The 16,390-nt window shown below is 47.5% G+C and overlaps 1 protein-coding gene across 2 annotated transcripts in view; it reads right to left on the reverse strand.

Moving 5' to 3' along the window:
* The window catches only part of LOC143335108 (protein shisa-7-like), a 34,301-nt gene that overhangs the window by 9,507 nt on the left and 8,404 nt on the right, over positions 1 to 16,390 (reverse strand). Inside the window, exons 3-8 of one of the 2 annotated variants that reach the window (XM_076754258.1) lie at positions 7,061 to 10,250; positions 5,860 to 6,102; positions 5,417 to 5,533; positions 4,570 to 4,715; positions 2,827 to 2,895; positions 205 to 447 (exon numbers count right to left, since the gene is read on the reverse strand). In XM_076754258.1, coding sequence (XP_076610373.1) covers positions 205 to 447; positions 2,827 to 2,895; positions 4,570 to 4,715; positions 5,417 to 5,533; positions 5,860 to 6,102; positions 7,061 to 7,476 — 1,234 coding nt within the window. In that variant the 5' untranslated portion in view covers positions 7,477 to 10,250. The remainder of the gene's footprint in view (positions 1 to 204; positions 448 to 2,826; positions 2,896 to 4,569; positions 4,716 to 5,416; positions 5,534 to 5,859; positions 6,103 to 7,060; positions 10,251 to 16,390) is intronic. The other variant, XM_076754259.1, reaches the window with a different exon arrangement.

Below are 16,390 nucleotides of genomic sequence, written 5' to 3' on the forward strand. Positions count from 1 at the left end.
CAACTCTAAACTGGTGAATCAACACTTCCAGTATGGCTGCTAACTGGTGTCGCATCACCTGAAAGCCCCCATTAATGAATCAGTCCCACTTGCCTTCCTTTGCTTTCTTCCCCTCCGTCTCTCTCTGAGGTTTTCCTCGTTGCTTCCCCTTTCCCTCCCCTGTATTTCCCCTCTCTACTCCCCTTAGCCCCCCCCCAAGCTCACCCAGCCTCTTCAGGGAGCTGTAGCGGCTGAGCTCAGGTTTCATGGACAGCTCGTAGGACGGCGGCAGCTGCGCCAGGTTGTGGAAGGAGTGGGAGAAGGAGGGATGGCTGCTGTTGTGTCTCATGCCCCCTCCCATGATGCTGCTGCCAATGACGCCACCACCACCGGGACCTTTACCGCTACCCGAAAGCAGGGTGGGTCCAGAGGAGAGCTGGGGGGTGTTGTTCATACGGGGTCCACGCTCTGAGAGACGGACAGATGGACGGAGGGAGAGGAAAATGGGGAGAAGAGAAAAAGGGATGAGGGAGGGAGGAAAAGGAGATGGAGGAGAGGATGAGCAAGTGAGGCAGAGAAGGGAGGGAAGGAGGGAGGACAATAAAACGCAGAGGGAGAAGAGTTCAAGGATGAAAAAGATGGAGGCAGGAGAGGTGAGGACGGGAGGGAAAAAGAAAGACGTGGAGAAAAATAGAGAACAAAAAGGAAGAGAGAATAAAAAGAAACAGAGATGGACAAAAAGGAAGACAAGAGAAGAAGAAGATACTCGCTGGTTAATGATCAGTAAACACAGGAAGTGTCTCCGAGCTCCATGGCGACCATCTATTAATACAGCTCAGTACTGTTCATCTGAGGCTCTGACAAACATACCAGCCACATGTAAATACAGAGAAACACACTGATACCATCACAGGGAATCCACACATACACACACACACACACAGAGTCACATTTATGCAAAGTGCAAAAGCGATCAATACACATAAAAAATGATTTGTCTTATGTAACATTAGCAGTATGGGGGAGGGGCAGGGGTGTCTGTTTTGCAACATGTATACTCATATCAGTTACATCATACAGTGTGCGAGTACATTCATATTTTCCAAACGGCGAGCAGACAGCACTGATACCGACCCAACATGTAGGTGCCCTCAGCCGGCTGAGACCTCACATGTGTGGGTTCTGCACATTCAACAGGGACGATGAGCTCACATCCAAAAGGTGCATCTCCAGTCCAAACGGACGCATGCTGCCCATGGCCGCGACCACAGAGGAGTCGCTTCAAATGTCCCCATGTGTCAACAGAGGCCGGGAGAAACTTTATGAACTGCTGGGTGTCAGCAGCAGATGTCCAAAGAGTGAGAATGCAGAAATATAAAGCAGCAGTAAAAGCTTACGTAACGCCGCAGAATTGGCCTTTTGCTGTTGTTTCCTGTCTTTGACACAGACACAATCGATGTCGAGTCCATTCAGGGTGGTAATGGTTATGGGCTGCGATCTTGTTAAGATTACTGCTGGATGTATATGGTCATTGACCGTTGACAGTAATGGGCAATAATGGGCAATAATGTCTCTGTTAAGCGTCACCCAGGGAACACACACCACATGGACTTCTGCACCGCTACACACACGGTGGGGAGAAAAGCAATGCTAGCTCTGAGGTTCTGTCGTTTAGAGAGCAGGAACCGAGCCCGAGGAAGGCTGCACAGCATAAAAGCATCAAGTTTTGAGCTGAACGTGATTTCTGATTTCTGTGCCGTCACACAGAATTAGCTCGGGCATTTCCAGGAGTGCAAGGTAATTGATTTTTTGGAACACCTACGATGGCTGACAGAGAGGTTTGATAGCGGTGTCATGGAAAAATGAACTTAGCTCGACGTGTGCGGAGTATCTGACTCAGAGCTCAAGTGTTCTCTTCTTGTGTCCTCCCAGCAGGCTGTGAACCTTATCTAACACAGGACCAGTACTCAGCAACACCTAATTATCAGTTTGTTTGAATGTGATGTGAGTTATTAAAGCTACGGGTTTGAGACATCAAACTGCTTACAGCACCAAAAAGCACAATTTCAGCTAAACTTTGAGCTGAATGTGGACTTGGTTTCATTGTCTCCTGGTGCCTCCTTGTGTAATTCATTCCCTGAGGGACACGTGGGTGGGTGGACTGGTTCGGTGGCGCTGAAACAATCTAAAAAGTTCAGGGAAAATCACGCCTGTCCCCTTCATCCTTGTCATATTTCCACAGCAACCTCATGCAGCACTCTGTGGCAGCCATGTTAGATGCACCAAATTAGCCTTCACGAGCAATAATTTGACTCCTAATGGGAGTCCCATTCATTTCCAGATTTCTGGGGGGACATAAATCACTAGAATTGCTTTTTGTTTTCTTGGTACAAAGCCTGGGAAAACACACTGAGGGAAGTGCGGTGACCTCGCTTAAGCCAAGACCTCCGGTAATCAGCTGTAAGCACTGTTGCACATCACTGCTGCACAGAGGGAGGAAGGAGCAGGCTTGTGGTGGTGGTGGTGGTGGTGGGTGAGGGGTGGGGGCAGACAGGCTGGCATCAAGCAGAGGGCAGGCCAGACAACTTTTAGCTCACTCTTATGAAAGATGTGTCACTCTCAACACAGCCATGTGCGTCATCACACAAGCATACGGAGGTGTTTTAAAGCACGTTCGAGCTTTGCCGCAGAGCTGTGTTGAGAACGGCACAGCTGCTTTAAGAGCGCAGGACAACAGGCCGTCACACCGACAACAAGACAGACAGACAGCGTGGCAGTGAGGCCGTGAGTCCGGCTGGCAGCTCGCCGCCGCCTGCGCTGGACTGTGCTGCTGACCACGAGGCTTACCGATGGTAGCAGAGTGTTTGGGGCTGGAGGCAGACCCCTGCTGGTTAAAATGGTGGGGCAAGTTCCCAGCTGCAAAGAGAGCAGAGCCGACAAACTGATGGACAACCACTCCAGAGACACAGAGCCGTGTGTCGAGTAAGCATTTGTGTCAATCGAGAGAGAGAGAGAGAGAGAGAGAGAGAGAGAGAGAGAGAGAGAGAGAGAGAGAGAGAGAGAGAGAGAGAGAGAGGGACAGAAAGATAGAGACAGGACAGGGGAGAGACAGTCCCTTCAGGAGCTGGCTTCTTTTCTGTGATGATTCGACTTAATCGACACATATTTTCACAATGAATTCAATCAAACTGCAGATTAGCAGAACACAGCATGTCTCTTCATGTCTTCAGCAGCTCCACAGAGGAAGACATGAAAGACAGGCAGTTTGAACACTACTCTTACAGTTAACCCATATTAAGAAAATATGGTCTTTGTCATCACCATGAGGTTAAATATATGTCCTGTCGTTATATTTGTGATGTCTTTATTCGTACTGAAGCACCACATTTTCCTGGAGTTGCATTTCTTCTTGTTAAAACCCAGAAAGTCCTGCAAGATCACGAAAAACAGCTCAGCAAAAAACCCTGAAGAGACTGAAAGCAGAGAGCTTGTGAGAGGTGAGAGACAGCAGCAGAGAGACAGACAGAAGAGAGACAGACAGCAGAGAGACAGCGGCAGAGAGACAGCAGCAGAGAGACAGACAGAAGAGAGAGACAGACAGCAGAGTGTCTTATTTCTGTCTCTTCACACTGTAATTGTGTAAACTGTTGCAGTACAAGAAAACAAACAGATTCAGCGGCGCTCTGATATCCACCACTCGGAGGGAAATGTTTGTCAAATGTCTGCACGACCTTTTTCCTGCAACCAGAGACGTTTGAGTGTCCCTCTGTGAGGAGACACAAAGCGGCAGTGGGCAGTCTGAGGGGCATCAGACGGAGAAAACCAAAAGATAAATGCACACTTGTTGAATTTGTCTTTGATTTGCAGCCACTCACAGAAAGGGCCAAAAGCTTTTAAGCAGACATCCCTTGATTCAGCCGTTTTAACAGTAATGAAAGAAATTCTGTCGAAATCTGTGACGCAAACAATAAAAAAAAAGGCCACAGATTAGAAAACACAGGTGAATTTCACAGCATTTTGATACTTGAATAAATCGTCTGACCCCACTCTGAGGAGCACCACAAGCATCAGAGCTCAGGTTTAAAGTGTGTGTCAGGTCCTCAGGGGTTCAGTGACTGTGACACACTGAGCATTGAGCTGCTTTTAGGTGAAAATTATGATTAGCTGAACATGATTCTGCAAGATGAAAGAGAATTAAGTAAGAAAGCAGAAGCAGTTCATGATGTACTCAGCAGTTTCTGTGGTGGATCCTCACAGTTCAGAGGGTCAGACATTATTTCTGCAGATCGGCTTCATTTTCAAACAAACAGACTCTCCTTTTTTGTCCTTTAACTTCTCTAAATAGCAGCGTCTGGCATATCCTCAGTCACAACAAACGCATTCCAGCTGAAGTGTGATTTGTGTTGCTGATATTGAGATTGAACTGAGTAAAAGCGGCAATAATTACCATCTCTGTCACTGGGGACATGGTTCGATTCAAACGCTGATTTCACCTGAATATCACAGCATCCTTTGTGTTTTTCACCCGGATGAATGTGTGTAATTAATCACTTCTTTTTCTGAATTCTGCCGTTTCCTCATTCCACTTACTGCGGTTGTCTTTGCTCTGCAGGATGGGGGTGTAGAGGTTCTTGGATGTCCGTCCGTCGGAGGTGGTGGTGGTCAACACTGTGGTGTTGTTCCTCTCTCCCTGCTGCACCGGGCTCGACTGGTGACGTAAGATATCCACCAGTGATCTGACACAGCAGACAAAAGGTCAGACGGAGACAGAAAGGGAGAGAGGTGAGGAGGACGAAGGGAGGAAGAGGAATATGAATGAATGGAAGCTGATATTCAGCCAGCTTCACTGTTCCTCAAGTCGTCTTTTATCTTAATTCACATCAATCCTTCAAATCTATCAGAGGCAAACCTCTCATCGTGACTTCAGCTCGCTGCCACTTTCATTTCTTCTAATTCATGCATCTAAAATGTCCTGAAATAGCCTCCGAATGTCTGCAAATTCCCCACAGATTCTACATTCTTCTTCTGTATGCACACCCTCAATAGACACACCTGTGTCACTGAAGCTTAGTTTAACAAGCTGAGCTGAGGGTAAAGCACAGCCTGAGTGGGTGCTTATATTCTTCATGTCCTCTTGTTTTAAGACAAGGTGAAGTTAATACAGACACCCAAAGGCGAGCCCATGGTCTGAAGTGAGAAAGACGAGAATCACATGTTTCTGAATAACCTGGCAGCCACCCTGTAACAAGCGACACGCGAGTCACGCTTTTGTTTGAAAGCTCAGGAACAACTTTGCCGACAGCATGAACGAACCAACCAAACGCCGACATGTGAGCAAGTAACGTTCCATTAAAGCTCAGATCAGAGCGCCTCCTGCCGTCTCACTTCCTGTCAGACGGTCTCGCTCTGACCCTGCGCACCTGTCCCCTGGTCTCACCTGGGCATGTTGATGTCCCTGTTGCGGGGTCGGCGAGCCACCTTGCTGAAGGCGATCCTGACGCCCACGGCCACCACCAGCGTGAAGGAGATCACGCCTCCGATCACATAGGCCGTGCTGTTTTCACAGGAGCACGACAGCACACAGCAGAAAAGTAAAAGAGAATGCAGAAATAATTAACTACTACTTCTACTCTTGCTGTGGAAGCAGTAAGAGTCACTGTGGTCTGTGTTCCTAAAATTCTTCTGTAAACCACAAGTATGCAAATGCAGTAATCATTTGAGGTTTTGAGCTAAGATGCAACAAAGCTAAAAAAGTTTGTTTCCCTTCCTTTCAAACAAAAAAAGCCCTGAAGGATCAGGAGTGAGTTTACTACATTTCTGCTGACGAGGTGACGCTAACGCTAATGTTTCCTCGAGTGAACAACGAGTCCAGACTCTGACCTGCTGTTCTGCTGCTGGAGCGTCTCAAAGTCCGGGTCGGGCTTGTTGCCCACGGGCACGGTGACGGGGACCTGTGGGTCGGCCCAGACGGGGGAGTGGTAGTTGTTGCAGGATTCCTGGTCCAGCCGGTTCCTCTGGTGCTCGCAGCAGAAGCGGTAGTGGCAGGTACCGCAGCAGTAGATGTAGCTGCCCTTGGAGCAGTTGAACGTGCTGTCAAAGTGTCCCATTACGTCGTAGTAACCCCTGCAGAACAAAGAGGGTAAGTTTCGTGTCTCTGCCAGTTCAGGATTCCTCTACGCCCTTGAACCTGCCCTCGGTTTGGTTTCTGGACCTCCCATCATGACTAAGACGGCAGAACATTCAGTTTAGCTCTTCTGTCAGTGGCCATTTAAGCCTCATTGATCCAATGTCTACCAACATGTTAGTCCATTTCAGAGGCCGTTGTTCAATCAGCTAATGCACATTTTTCACGGCCGTGTTTGATCTGAGCCCATTACCGTCCGACCTTGATGAGTTCTACATTAATGCGGCTCAGCTGGACCTCCGTGAGGCTCTGAAGCACTTTACAGGACCTGACAGGGTTTCGTGGACTCTGAGCACCTCAGACTGAAAAAGGTGAGCTCTGAACATCATCACAGATATTTCAAGCAGTCACACCGTGAGTGGAGGAGAGGCTGACGGCTCTGGCACTGAGCAGCCGGAGCGATGACGTAATCCTACAGACAGAAAGGACGACGGCGTTACAGAACGCATCCAGTGAGCTTTATGTGAGCTTGATATCTGCTGGTGCCGCGTTGGATTGCTTGAACCGAGCTGCCATTGATGGCTGTGGTGTGTAGCTCGCCAGCACACAACTGATTTAGAGCTGATTACATGTTGCCTGGCAACAGCAAGACGCCTCTCAGTGCAAAATATAAGCTTCAGTGAGATCGAGATCAGAGCTGCAGGAGGAAGAGTCCTCTGCGCCTCGCGTTCATGGCATCCAGTGTGAGCAACACGCCACACAGATGGAAGTAAGTGCTGGGAAGCTAACGTGTGCAGAGGTTAGCAGAGCTGACTGACATCCACATACATGTCGGCCTTCAGCATTCAGAACAGATTCACTCATGTTTTTTAAACATCATGACAAAAAATAACCTCACACAAATCCCACCACACAACACGACTCAGCACACAGGAAACAGGCGCGTCGTGGTCGTACCTGCAAATGTCCACATCCACCAGCTGTCTGGGAGGCGGAGCCACCTGGGCCGCGCCGAGCGGAGGCTTCAGGGCGTCGGCCGTCACGTTCCTTGGCAACATGGTCTGGGGGAGGGGCTTTGGAGGGAGCTCAGCCACAACCGGCGGGTCGTCTCCATCCTCCACCTCGGCCGCCTTTGGTGCCACTTTGGGTCCGGCGGGCAGCGGAGGCAGCGGCGGCTTGTAGCCGGTCAGGAGGAACAAGGTGGCGCCCCTGTTACCTGCTGCAGCGGCGCCACCGCCGCTGGTCAGAGTCCTGACATCGCTGTCGACGGCACGCCGCTGCGTGGTGATGGTCAGCGTGGAAACAGCCGGGCAGGAGAGAAGCAGGAGAAGAAGGGACAGGCAACACATCCCTCCTGAAATCGTTGGTTTCATTGTTTTATCACAAAGTTCTTGAGCCGTTGTTAAAAAAAGAAATCACATTAACAGCTCCGGATGCACTGCGATTGTTCAGCGTCCTCGCCAAAGACGGCGGCTTCTCGACTTATAAAAAGCTTTGTATGAAAAGTTTGAAGTCCAGTCTGATGCGCTAACCCCTCGCTGCTCCGCACGGCCGCAGGCGGTTTCTCCTGGAGCTCAGCTGACCGACTTTGTTCAAGCAATGAATGAATGTGTTTGGCATTTCACTCCTCATCCTCATGTAAACATTTCTCCACATAAATCCTTCCCTTAAGCAGCTTTTGTAAACATTGAGGTGTTTCAGAGTTTTTAGGCCCTATACGAACTTCTGAAATCATCAATTCAAATGAAAACTTCAACCGATTACAAACACGGAACAGCGTGGTTTGTTTTATGGCAGCAGGTGTCGGATATTTAATTTTGGTCTGTCGGTTCACGAAGCGCCTTTTTACAGTCCACTGGCCAAAATTCTTCAAAACAGGCAGTAATTTTTGTACATTTTCTGTAAACAAAATGAGTGTAAACTCTTTGAATATAATGACCCGTCCAAAAACACAGGGTCTTATATCTCCTACTGAAGAGTTTCCTTGGAGTCGTTTATGGCACGAACGTTACGATTCACGTAAGAAACTGCGATGAAAGTGTCGTCTGTAAACATTAAGCGCTGCATGTAAACTTTATTTTTCACGTCTGATGAGCTTTAACAGATGCTGGATGTCTTCTCGTTTGGCACTTCTGCTGTCCCGCGTGGACAACTGATGTGTAGCATCACACATGGAAAAATAATGTTTCTCTTAAATCAAATCAAGTCTTGGAGCTCTGTGTGTCTCGTCTGTAAACAACAGCGCTGGCAGCTTTAGAGATCTCAGCTTTGTCCGTCTGAGACTTAAATTTGTATTCCTTCTACATCGTGCTCACAATGCGCCCATAAACAAGCTCTTCCTTTCACACAATTTACAGGAAGAAAATCAGTAAAGGTCAATATGCTTGAAAGTTTGGTTTAAATTATAGTACAACAGCGAATTTGTGGACAGTGAGTTTGAGTCGTAAAGGTAACGCTAAGTTAAAGCATTAAGCAGCATCAAATCTTTAAGGAAAGTCCTTCCAGCGGCGACTAGAGGACACAGATCAGCTGAGGAAACGAGCACGTCAAGGCATTCACAAAAGAGTGATCAGAGACAAGCGCAGTGAAAGAAAAGCTAAAAAACGGGAGGATCTATGTGCGCTCGATACCCTTGTGTGAGTGTCTCTGCTCTGAATTTAGCTTGGCCCAACAGAAGAGAACGAAGGAGGGCTTGGGCCCGGTTCTAGCAGGGCAGCGAGGTTCTGCCCACAGAACAGACATGAAAATGTCCGGATTCATCCGTCAATGCAGAGGAACACGGGACGACGGCGGGAACTGGACGCAGTTCACGTTCACGGCCACGCTTGAACCGCAGCTCCGAGGGCGACCTGGAAACACGCCAGTAGAAAAGGTCCGAGCTCACGAAGCTGTTCTCTCATGCAGATGTAGGAAATCTGGGGTTCTACGCAAGAGCGGTTTCTTCATGGACTCCCTGAATGTGAACGTGCACTGATGTGTTCGAGGATCGCTCTGCTGACGTGTGGAACATCGCGAGGTGTTCTGTAAATGTCAAAGGTATTCGTATGGCTGGTGTTCAGTATGGCTTTAAGTTATGTTCTTCTTTTTTTACAAACTCGATCTCCTTCCACCAACAATGAAAATACAGTGAAAGGTTTTAAATTGCATGTTCTCAGTAGAATAAAAGGAAGAATGCAAAAAAGTTGAAGAGGTCACTGGGAGTAGATAAAGGGGCTTCTAGGTTGTCGAGCGTGGCGTAACTGAGCGCCACGTGTGGAAGAAACAGACGACGACGAAGAGCGAGAGGCCTCTCTCGTACAAGCGACTGGAAGAAGGAGATAGGCAAAGTGTCGGCAGCGTTTCACAGCGCGGACTGAGAGCGCGGTTTATCTCCGAGCCTTTGAGATAGCAGCAGCGGCGGCGGCAGTAGCGATGCCTACAGTTATCGGGTTAGACGTGGCTTGTGTTGCCTGTCAGTCAAACGCCGTCCTGCCGAAGCTTCACGATGTTCAGACGGCGTCAGAGTGCGGCGGCGAGTTATCACTGCTTCCCACGCGCCTCCTCTGTAACAACTACGGGCAAACCATCAGCCGGAGGATCTGTTTGTAAAGCACTTTGAACCAATAATGCACTGATCATCGTCCTCTGTTTCAGCATTAAGAGCAGCAACGACGCAAACACTGAGCGAAGACAACGGATATTAAGTTTCACGGTAAAGTATCTCTTCAATGCGCTGCGATGGATGTGCGTGATTGTGATGAGATGCAGGATGTTTTACGGAGTTTGTGGGTTGAAGGAGAGAGAAATAAAGCTCAGGTTTCAAAGCTGAGAGGGTAAATAAACTCTTGTGATGATTTGGTGATGGTTAGTTTCATCGATTTTTTGCTTCTTCTCGTGACACAGTCAGTTTGGCACCTGGTTTTGGTCTTGCTTAGAACAACACAGCTGATGAGGAGGGAAGAGGTTTGTGACCTCTATCCCCAAAACAGCAAAGTAAAAACAGTGGAAAGGGAGCAGGGGTAGTTAGTGAGGAGCCTGGGCTCTGAAAGCAGCAGAGAAGATCACCCAGAAAACCTCCATGTGGTCCGGGGACGGTCCTGTGGAGGTCCACCTTCTGTCGGCTGCTGCAAGTCTTCCTCTCTCACAGGTTCACATCCAGCGGTTCAGGCTGCAAGAGAAGAAGACAACATGCAGAGTGTGGGTGAGGACGGTCTCTGTACCTGAAAGCCAAATTTCACATTAAATTTTCATCTGTTATGAAATATCGAACATTTAACTGGAATTAAACGTGCAGAAAAATGATGGAACAACAGCAAAAAGTTCAATCTTTGGTGGAACATATCAACATATTGTAAGCTGCAGTCCTGAGCAGAAACCAACAGCGCCGTGTGAAGACGCACCTTTGTGCCTCAAAATGGCGGCAGGACAGTAAAGTGCACATTGCTCATTCATGTTTCCGCTGCAGCTGCTCTGTGACGACTCCACAGAAAACCAAACAGGTGAAGGAGGACAACGAGTTAATGCTGCTTCAGATTTGGCTCAGACATTTAGCTGGGTCACTTCCTGTGTGGAGACGTCCACACACACACACCTGAATTTAATTTAATTTGTTCAGGAAGTCTGTTATTAGGAAGACTGCGATTTAGGCCGGGAGGTCATTTTATATAATACTCTGAGCAGCTTTCAGCACACCGTCTTTAACGCTTGATTAAACCTGAAATTCTGCTTTACTGCGGGATGTATAATACATATACGAGCTCCTACAACACACATACATACACACACACACGCACTCACACACACTTGTATATATAAAACATCAGCTGACGGAGGAGATGGGAGCAGCCGTGATCTGACTTTGATAAAAAGAGAGCAGGCGACATGACAGCTGCCATATGGAGTCATCTGACAGAAGGACAGAGGAAAGAGAGACCACAGATGTGTGTGTGTGTGTGTGTGTGTGTGTGTGTGTGTGTGTGTGTGTGTGTGATCTGTTTACAGAATGAGGCCTGCAGCTACAGGAATGGGAGGAGCCCAGCATTACCCTGCTGTCAGGAAAAAACCCAGATTCTGATGTTTTCTGCTCTTATTTAACTGTTCGTGCTCGTGGCCTTCATGCCCCTGTGATGCTGCACTGTGCTGCTGTTGGAAAGGTGCTGTTTGGACATCCTCCTCTTCATCATGGAGAAGCATGTTTGTCCTCACACCACAGTGATGAACAGTAAGGAGGAGAAATAAGCAACAGAGGGAGAACGTTCATCCATCTTTGACAGAAGCTTAACTTCTAATCGACTCTGTTTGAGTTATTTATCCAGTAAATGAAACTAAATATCTGCCCTTTCAGCCTCTCCGGTCCATTTTATTTTATTCACATCAGAGAATCTAATAAGGGTTTTTAGACCAGACAAATGTAAGAATTTTTAGACACGTCTGGGCTCAGGTAACATCCATCAATCAAAAAAATTCAATGGATTCATTAATAAAGGAAATAGGTCTCGGTTAGAACACCACACCTGCTCCAAAAAGGTGTGTGCATGTTCTTCTGTGGGGAAACTGATGTACAGTGATGGTGCTGGACAGAGCATCAGCTCAGTGGACGGCTCACAGATGCACCCGTCCAATCTGTCACATCGCTGTCAGGCATGATAATGACCTTATTAAGTGATGTGGCATCGGCCAAACGTGCTCATATCACATTAAATGTCTTTCATGTGAGGCTCGGTCTATTTGCTGTGGTAAGACGGTTTTGATGCTGATACTCATCACTTCCTGAGCGTGCTTCACAGAAATGAGTGAGAGCAGCAGCAGATCTGCACTGTGAGACCGGAGGAGGCGATAACGCCACTCGAGCCTCGCTCAGATCACAGAAACAACCTTTTCTGCACTATTTCTCACTTTAAAACATATTCTGTTACATGTTTATGAAGCTCGATGACGGAAAACTGCTGTTTTATTTGATTAACAATGAACTTTGAAAACACTTTGAGGAGCTGTGGAAGGCTGATCTCAGGTTTCCACACATGCCTCATCATCAGTGACCAGCTGGTTGTTCTCAGACACTCAGTGAAAGACATGCAGGTGTAATGATCACCTGCAGTGATCAGCAATGATCAGGACTCTGCTGTGAAGGACACGGTTCTTTCCAACCAAAGGAAAATGAGATATCAGTCTCTGGAGCGACATCACCTGCAGCTGACAGAAGCATCAGAGCTGCAGTTTCAAAGACAAAAAATGCAACGAGACATCAGATGCTGATGGTGGAAGACGTCAGTAATTATCAAGCAGGAATCAACAGAATGAGCTTTTTCGCTTCCAAAACAGGGACGAGTGTACGCGGAGGAGAAAAACAGGAGAACAGGATGTTCTGATCTCAGGGTTGACGAGTTGACGGGAACTATTTCCTGAATCATAGTAACCTAAATAGCCTGGTCCTCTCTGCTGGAAAGTTCTGGGCGCTCTGCTGCCCTGACAGCCTGGCTTCACATCAGTGTATCTCGACCCTCCGGGGGCTTTTCCGACCCGTTTCCTCAGATGTCGTAATTAAGAAGCCCCCGCTGACAAACAGCTGAACTTCCACTGGCTTTCGAGGCAATCGGTGCATTAACTCGATGAGAATAAAAACAAAATAAAGCCGATCCAACTGCCAATGCGCACACACATGCAGATGCACACGCTTCTGTCCATTCACGGATCGAAGAGGGACGAGGCGTCTGCAGGGCTCACAAAACACACATTTAACACCTCCACTTAATGAATGTGACACAAACTGAGCAGCCAATAAAACTGCACACGTCTAATAGAATTCTAATGAACAGGACAACAACATGCATACTTGAAAAATGGATTTACTAATATATGTAGAGCTGCAGCCAAACAGCATTTTGAGAGCGTTTCTCTTCCTTCATCTGATGTTATCTTGTTAAAACAGGATGTGAGGGGGAGAGGTGGGACTGTTCAAACATCTCTGTGACAATTTATTGGCTGATTTCATTTTTGTTGTTATACTGGTACACAGTGAGGTAACACTCCAGATAACACTGCTCTCCAGGAAGTCAAAGTAATAGGATTTTCATTTAATTATGACTGTGTTTGTGAAAGGATATTCCTGCTTGTTATTCTGAATTAACCGAAGAGTCTGTGCATGTGGGTCAAACTTGCTGTGAGAAAGTGCAGCGACGTGTTCAAATAACACAGGAACGACTGCCAGCCCTGTTTGCGCCTCCTAATCCAACATTTCTCACATGGAATTCGTTGTTAGTTAACATAAATTTACAAATTTGCCAGATGACAGAGATGCAGAGAGCATCTCTCTAATCAGGAAGAGGAGTTGTTCAAGCAGCCAGTCCCACACACTGAAGGATTTAAGCCCTTCAGAATGCCTTCCAGCCCCTGCACTAACCTGTCTGCCCACCACGTCTTCCTGTCCTCCTGTATATGCCTGCACTGCTGGAGGTTTACATGTGAGTGTGTGCCTGCATGTGCACGCACCCCTGCACGCCGTCTTCCTGCAGAGCACGGCCATTTGTCTTGCTGTGCATGCTGCACACATGTATGGATTCTTGCTGCCTATACGCCTGCTGCTCCGTCTCCCTGCCAACACGATCTGCCAGAACGCGGCACCTATCCCTCCTGGTGGACTGCAGATCTACCACATTTCCACAGCTTGTCACAGTATGTGTTGTACGTCTGAATGCTTCTTTATGTATGTTTTTGTAGTTAGTGCACAAGAACTAGCAAGAAGTGAGACTTGTGCTGGTGGACCTCAGTCAGCTATATTCTTGACTGTTTAATCATATCGTCAATAAAACGCCAGAAATTAGTCACAATTTTTCTTCAAATGTCTCGTTTTGTCCAAAACCTTTAGACGTTCACTTTAGTACAACAGCAGTACAGCAGCACTTGCTAACTAACCTGTAGGCAGAGTCTCCATTTTAGCCAACAAAATGCACAGCCGTCAGCTGGAAACGGGAATTTAGTGAATTTTAAAGTTTAATCTGCCGCCGTTCTCGCTGTAAACTCAACACGTGAGGTGTAGGGAGGGCGGGGCCTGGCTCCATTATGAAAACAGCTGCAGATTCATGTTGGTCCTTTCAGCAGTTATGCCAATAAATCAAATGTTTTCCAGAGATGACATCTTCGGTTTTCAGAGATCTTCCTGAACCTGTTTCACCGTCCATAATTCACACTGATCTGCAGCACACCCTCGATCTGCTCTGATCTACACTGATTTATCCAAGCTGCAGTAATCCCAAAGAAAACTGACTTCAAAATGCAGTTATTTTAAGCACTGTGTGTTACAAAACCTAAATGTATGAGTAATGCCTCCCTGAGTGATTCAAACATTCAGAGACGTGGTGCCAGTCTGTCGACTCGCTGCCATGTTGAGCTCGGTTTGAGGAACCCGGAGCGCCTATAGTTCAGAACGCACATATGGAGCAGATGACCCCTGCTGAAGGAGGGACTGTCAGCGCTGTGGGTGGTGCCACCAACATTATGACCACCGCAGATTCAGGGTCAATGCTGCAGTATTAAAAATGATTTTTTTGCCCTCAGTCCAAATCGCTGCCTGCACGTCTCGCTTCATGTCTGCAGTACGAACAGCGCGATGCTCTTCAGTTCATGTTTGTCTGTTCTGTGACGAGTCGTTGAGTTGTGGAAAGGTTCTGTGATAATATCATCACATCCTGTTATTTCACAAAGTTTAATAGTTCCGAGCAAACTACAAAGAAAAAATAGCAAAACAAGCGACTCAAGTTGTTTCACGTGTGTAAAGAGTGAAACAATCGGTTGATTAAGACAGACTGAAAATGAATTAGAAGAATTCATCCAGCCCATTATGATTTTAGCCACTTACAGCTCCTCAGATGTAAAATTTACCGCAACATAAGTGCATGTTTTACTATTATCTGATATTTTATAGACCGCGCAATTCATCAATTAATAATAAGAGTAACCGGCGGATGAATCATTAATGGAAACAATCGTTAGCTGCAGCCCCAAAAGAGTGAATTACATTACAGCACATAAGAGCAGAGCAGAGGTGATGCCTTTTCAAATCGATTATGCATACATGTGCCATTTGGTGCTATGTGTTGATATTGGAAAACATTAATATTTTAACATTGATTTCAAGCGTGCAGCCCGGCCCTGCTTCACGTATACGTGCCTCCACGCTCACAGTGCGCTGTGCATCTGGCTCACTGCCACATGCCTCTGCCGTGCAGGAACACATGAGCTTTAAAGACACAGAAGCCCCCTGACAGTGAGTTAGTGCAGCAGACCACCCCCCATAACACACACACACACGCGCGCACACACTCACGCACAGCATCCCTCCTGACTCCATCCCTCCATCCATTCACTCCCTCCCTCTCTGGCAGTGCGTGGGCTGAAGCGTCTCTCTCTCTCAGAATAGCACTGCAGCATTGAAAAGAGAGAAAGCAAAAGAAAAAAAAAACAAGAGGAGGAAGGAGAAAAGACGTTTGTTCCCGTGGTTCCCGCTCAGACCTTTTTTTGTGAGTGTGTGTCCTGCGTGTGTTTTCCTGTAACATCACACAAAGAGCGTCAGTCAATCCCGCTGGCTGGCGTCCATATCGCTGCCGTCGGTGGGCTGTCATCTCACACGGTGGTGTGTTTTTGTATGAATCTACTCTCCACCTCCTCTTCCTCATTCACTATCTTGCTCCTCCACCTCCCCGCCCGTTCCCTCCACCTTCCCCTTATCATTCGCCTCACTCTCGGGCCTCTCGTCCTCCCGTCTTTTTCTCTCCGACCCATCCCCTCCTTCTCTTCTTTAACCCCATTCTCAACCCTTCTCTCCCTCCTCTCATCTCCGTTCACCCCCTCCTCCCCCTCTGAAGCATGCTGGGAAGTGTGCCAGTGCATAAGGGCATGTAGCAGCGGTAGCAGCAGCAACAGTATGGCTCTGTATTCTAACATGGACTGAGGCGAAGCTGGCAGAGCCGTCACTGCGGTGAACTCTGTCCGTATAGGTCAGTGCACTGCCCTTGGTCCTGACACAGCGATGCGGTGGCGGAATAAAACTAGTTTAAAAATAAAAATCCATTAATGCAGCCTAGTTTTCAGATGATAGTGTGGAGTGAGGAGTATTATAGAAGGCCCATGCGTCCATTAACTCTCATCACAATGACACTACATAATGTCATAACGATTTATTTCAGCCAGAGTTGAGTAATCTGGTGTTTGGTGGGCTGAACCGTCGCTGCGTACGAGGCCCACTGAGGTCAGTCATTTACTGCGTTTTTTCATTTTCAAGTGCACATCGCTGTAATTAACTGAACGGGTGAA

Source organism: Chaetodon auriga, chromosome 17 (genome assembly GCF_051107435.1).
Source record: "Chaetodon auriga isolate fChaAug3 chromosome 17, fChaAug3.hap1, whole genome shotgun sequence".
NCBI lineage: Eukaryota > Metazoa > Chordata > Actinopteri > Chaetodontiformes > Chaetodontidae > Chaetodon > Chaetodon auriga.